The 5,376-nt window shown below is 33.7% G+C and overlaps 1 protein-coding gene across 1 annotated transcript; it reads left to right on the top strand.

Annotated features, from left to right (window-relative positions):
• The first annotated feature begins 1,959 nt into the window (after positions 1-1,959).
• Positions 1,960-2,889, top strand: LOC107134423 (olfactory receptor 183-like). The gene has a single exon (XM_015476528.2). The coding sequence runs from the start codon at positions 1,966-1,968 to the stop codon at positions 2,887-2,889; it is 924 nt and encodes a 307-aa protein (XP_015332014.1). The 5' UTR covers positions 1,960-1,965.
• The last annotated feature ends 2,487 nt before the right edge of the window (positions 2,890-5,376 follow it).

Here is a 5,376-nt window from a genome sequence, read left to right as displayed (position 1 = left end):
TCTCCTTATATCAAAGAAGACATTTGGCATTTGTTTTTTAGGGATTGGCTAGCTTCACTTAGCATAATCTACTCTAATGCCATCCATTTCCCTGTAAATTCTATGATTTTGTCATTTTTTAATAATTCTCTGAGCATAATTGATTCACGTAAAAGAAACTACTCTTGCTAAATTTAGTATGGATTTCTTAATTTCTGCACTTAAATATCCTTGTTGATTTCTTGTCCTACTAGATTATTAATTATGGTACTTAGAACTGTTTTCTTTGTTCTTCTTCAGTATTTTTTTATTTTTTATGTCTATAACACTCAACATTTCAGATTCCCCTATACATCCAGGATAACTCTGCTTACCATTTTTTTTTTCTGGTCTGTATTATGTCTCTCTATTGTTCAATCCAGGGCACTGAGACATAATAAGAAATGGGTTTATTAAATTGAAATTGATTTAAAGCAAGGCCTTAGAGGAATCAGAATGATGGCTGGGCAGAAAAAGTAGGACAAAAAAATAGGCCCCAAACAGTAACAAAACTGATGTCTCAGCTTGGTCTCAATAGGATTTCTATTACTGATTTGACCTCCAATGTCACAATCACATCAACAATGAAATCATTGTAGATGCAGGATGTTGGAGTCTTGATATCATTGCCTTGGTTGTCTTATAATCCAATTTCTTTTTTGCAAGTGTATATTTGTCTCTCTCTCTGTATTCGAAATCCTGTATATATGTGAGTTTCACTGGGCAAAACTAGACCAATTATCCTTACACTAGGTTCAAGGGCATGGGAAAGTGAATTTCTGGTACTTTTGGCTTCTCAAGTGAAGGGTAACCCTTGCCCTTCAAAAAGATGAATGTTAGAAAGGGACAGATTGGTCATCTAATAAACAACATTTATTTACATTATAACATATTTTAATATAACTTCCACAACATTTTTCATCTGCCCTCTCCTAGTGTACACATGCGAAGGGGTATGTTATACATAATTATGCCTCCAACTGTTCCAATGACATTTAGTTCATAACTTCTATTAGTGCCCAGTAGAACCATACTCCACCTGGATTTGAGAGATTGTTCCTTACACAATTTTCATAATGAAGCAAAATTCTTACTTGTATTCTTACAGACTACCTGCCCAGTCATCAAGTGACTGCTTTCACCTTCACTGACTACCCTTTAATAATAAATATATAACTGAATCCTGATGACTCAAATAATTCAGAAATTCTGAACATTTTGAATCAGGTTTCATTCTCCTTATTACTACAAATGTCATATCACGTATGGGTGAGGCAATGTACTTAGATTGGCATGTTCAGAAAAGCATTTTTAAAGTACAGATCCTTAACTCATTCTTGAACTACTCATTCTGTTTCTCCATTAATACCTCATAATTTATATTCTCTACAAAAAAGCTCCCCTAGATCATTGAGAGATAAAACTAGTTTGGGAATCCCTGGACAATGCTAAGTTTTCTGATTAGGGAACTTCAGTGATCCCTTCCTACAGTTCACTTTGCATACACCAAAGTATTTTATTTAAAAATAATTTGTCACATCATTCCACATCTTAAAAGATCTTAGTACAAAGAAGTTTAACTTCCTTCAGATGGAATTTAATTCACTTTAAAATTAAGGCCATCGAAATAGTTCTTCCTTGGGCTGACTCTCATTCAAAATATAGAAATCTCAACACCTCAGTAGTTTCCCCCAAATTTATCTCAAGTTTAGAAGCCACTCATTTTCTCTAAATATGTTGCTTCTTTCATTTTTCATTGAGTTGATGTCTTTTGACTCTTTTTCATTAGATAGTTTTTTTTAATCATTATGGTAAATGGAGGGTATTCTGAGAAGCTTGAATTTTTTTTCCTCCACTTCTCTTTTTCAGCTTTTTTTTAAAATAAATCCTAATTGAATTTTTCCCCCCATTTACAGCATTTCATTTCAGGGGACATCCAGTGATGACATGGAAAAGGACAATACAACTTTGCTGACAGAGTTTGTTCTCACAGGACTTACACAGCAACCACAGTGGAAACTCCCCCTGTTCCTGGTGTTCTTGGTGATGTACCTCATCACTGTGGTGGGGAACCTTGGTCTGATTTCTCTGATCTGGAATGACCCTCAGCTTCACATCCCCATGTACTTTTTCCTTGGGAATTTAGCATTTGTGGATACTTGGTCGTCATCAACAGTGACCCCGAAGATGCTTGTCAACTTCCTAGAAGAGAGCAACATATCTCTTGCTGAATGCATGGTACAATTTTTTTCGTTTGCAACCAGTGCAACCACAGAGTGTTTCCTCTTGGCAGCAATGGCTTATGATCGCTATGTAGCTATATGTCAACCTCTACTGTATCCTGTGATTATGACCAACAGACTATGCATTTGGCTACTAGTTTTGTCATTTGTAGGTGGCTTTCTTCATGCCGTACTTCATGAAAGCTTTTTACTCAGATTAACCTTCTGTAATTCCAACATAATACATCACTTTTATTGTGATATTATACCCCTGTTAAAAATTTCATGCAATGATCCTTCTATTAATTATCTAATGCTTTTTGTTTTCTCTGGTTCAATACAAGTTTTCACCATAGGAACTATTCTTATTTCCTATACCCAAATTCTCTTTATAATTTTCAAAAAGAAGTCTGAAAAGAGTGTAAGAAAAGCCTTCTCCACCTGTGGAGCCCATCTCTTTTCTGTGTCTTTATACTATGGCCCCCTTCTCTTCATGTATGTGCATCCTGCATCTTCACAAGCAAATGATCAAGACATGCTTTCTCTATTTTACACTGTCATAATTCCTGTGTTAAACCCCTTTATCTATAGTCTGAGAAACAAGCAAGTCTTAGATGCACTGACAAAAATGTTGAAAAGAAATATTTAGATGTCATTAATACCTGTTGTTTCATTAAAACAGTCATGAAATTGTGGAGTTATTTGTACTGTCCTTAGTGTTATTGAAAGGGTTTTTCAGTTAGAATTGTTATGAAATGTTAATGAATTTTTTAGTACTTAAATATATACTTAAACCATTTGTATATCTCATTCAGAAACATGTATGAAATTTCAATTAAATATTCTCATCATGGTGGAATAATTAAAGCAGAAAAAAAAGTGGAAACACTTTATGGTTTGTATTTTCTTGCTTTGTAAATACATTGAGTACTAGTGTAATTTTATCCAAAGGAGTTGAGTATGATACTTCATACAGATAGGCTGGGCCTCAGTCATTTATTCCACAGTGGTGGCAGGTTTGTGTTTGAGCAAATAGAAGAAATTCCCAGGACATTGGTCAGTCATCACATCTTTATGTTTTGGGGAGGAAATGGTGACTTTCACTTCTTGAGCAATTGAACTCACATATCACATGAGGAAAAAACAAATTGAAATGAAATTAGGATACAATGAGAAGGCAATTAAAACAGTGAAGGCATGGATAAAGAGTGAGTGGTTGTTCTCAACTCATTTGCCTCTGAGTAAAGAGAAGATATAAATTGCTTATCATTATCTCTCTTGAATTTTGAAGCCCTTTCTAGATGTGCATATTTGTTATTGGGCAATCGAAGAGCCTTACTAATTCAAAAAGCTAATATATTAAATTAAAGATTTTAAGTATGGGTAGGCAGAGTAGGAAAAAGGTTGGCAGAACAGAATACAAGTCTGAACACATTTTTTCTTTTTTAATTTGTTTTAATAGTTAATCATGATAGTAGAATGCATTTATGCACTTTGATATATTATACATAGATGGGATATAATTTCTCATTTTTCTGAGTATACATGTTGTTGAATCATATTGGTCATGCAGTAACATATATATAAAATAATAATGTGCGTTTCATTCTACTATATTTCCTATCCCCATATCCCCTCCCCCGGCTCCCTTCATGTCCTTCTACCTAATCTAAGGTAACTCTATTCTTCTCTAGTGCTCCCCCTATTGTGCATTAACATCTGCTTATTAAAGAAAACATTCAGCCTTTTTTTTGGGGGGGGAGATTGGCTTATTTCACTTAGCATAATATCCTCCAACTCTATGCATTTACTGGCAAATATCATAATTTTATTCTTTAAAGCTGAGTAATATTCCAATGAATATATATTCCACATTTTCTTTATCTATTCATTTATTGAAGAATTCCTAGGTTAGTTCCATAGTTTAGCTATTGTGAACTAAGCTACAATAAACATTGGCATGGTTACATTGCTGTAGTATGCTGATTTTTAGTTCTTTGGGTATAAACTGAGGAGTGAAATAGCTGGGTCGAATGGTGGTTCCATTCTAAGTTTTCTGAAGAATCTCCACACTGTTTTCCATAGTAGCTGTGCCAATTTACAGTTCCATCAGCAATGTATTCTGTGTACCTTTTGCCCCACATCCTTACCAACATTTATTGTTGCCTGTGTTCTTGAGATTGCCCTGTGACTGGAATGAGATGAAATCTTAGCATAATTTTGATTTGCGTTTCTCTAATTGCTAGAGATGTTGAACACTTTTACATATATTTTCTGATTATATTTCTTCCTCTGTGAAATATCTGTGTAGTTCTTTTTTAGCCCATTTATTGGTTGGGCTTTTTTATGGTGTGAAGTTTTTTTAGTTCTTTCTATATCCTAGAAATTAATGCTTTATCAGAGGTGCATGTGGTAAAGATTTTATCTCAATCTGTAGTCTCTCTCCTCACATTTATTGATTGTTTCCTTTGGTGAAAAGAAGCATTTTGTTGGGATTTATTCAAATTAAAAAGCTTCTTCTCAGCAAAGAAAATTTTTTTAAAAAAGGGAAAAAATGCTAAAAAAATTCTTAATATCCAAAGTTATTTTTTTCAATGTGTCTTTGTCTTGGGGAATCTTAAATGTTTACTACCAAGTTCAGGTAAGATGATAGGATGCCATAGTACCCACCAGGAAACTGGAAGAAAAATTCTTGAAGGTTGTATTTCCTCATTCTCTATACTTCTAAAATATAATTAGTGATTGATGTCCAGGTATATCTTTGACATTTGTCTCCCAGCACTGAAACTCCATACATATTTGTACCGATACCACTGATTCTCTTATCCTAAATTCTACAATCACCAGTGTTTGCAAAATTCTAGCTGTTCACCTCTTCCATCTTCTGATATCCTCTTCCTTTCCAAACATAGCTACCAGATGATTCTTTATACACAGGTGTCAGATTAAACTATATACCTCTCTGACAATTTTTAATCTATTTACATTGCTACCAGACTATATGCACACATGGTATATGTATTTAGATTTGCATTAGAGTAATGTTCTTGAATAGTTCCAGATTATATGATATGTATGTGGCTATGCGTATATATATATATATATATATATATATATATATATATATATACACATA

This window comes from Marmota marmota, unplaced genomic scaffold, assembly GCF_001458135.2.
Source record: "Marmota marmota marmota unplaced genomic scaffold, marMar, whole genome shotgun sequence".
In the NCBI taxonomy this organism is placed as follows: Eukaryota; Metazoa; Chordata; class Mammalia; order Rodentia; family Sciuridae; genus Marmota; species Marmota marmota.
Note: the sequence above shows the minus strand (reverse complement) of the source record. Positions and strands in the feature narration are given on the sequence as shown.

Bases quoted from the DNA above. Each gene is read 5' to 3' on its own strand.
- LOC107134423 (XM_015476528.2), top strand. From the start codon at position 1,966: ATGGAAAAGGACAATACAACTTTGCTGACAGAGTTTGTTCTCACAGGA.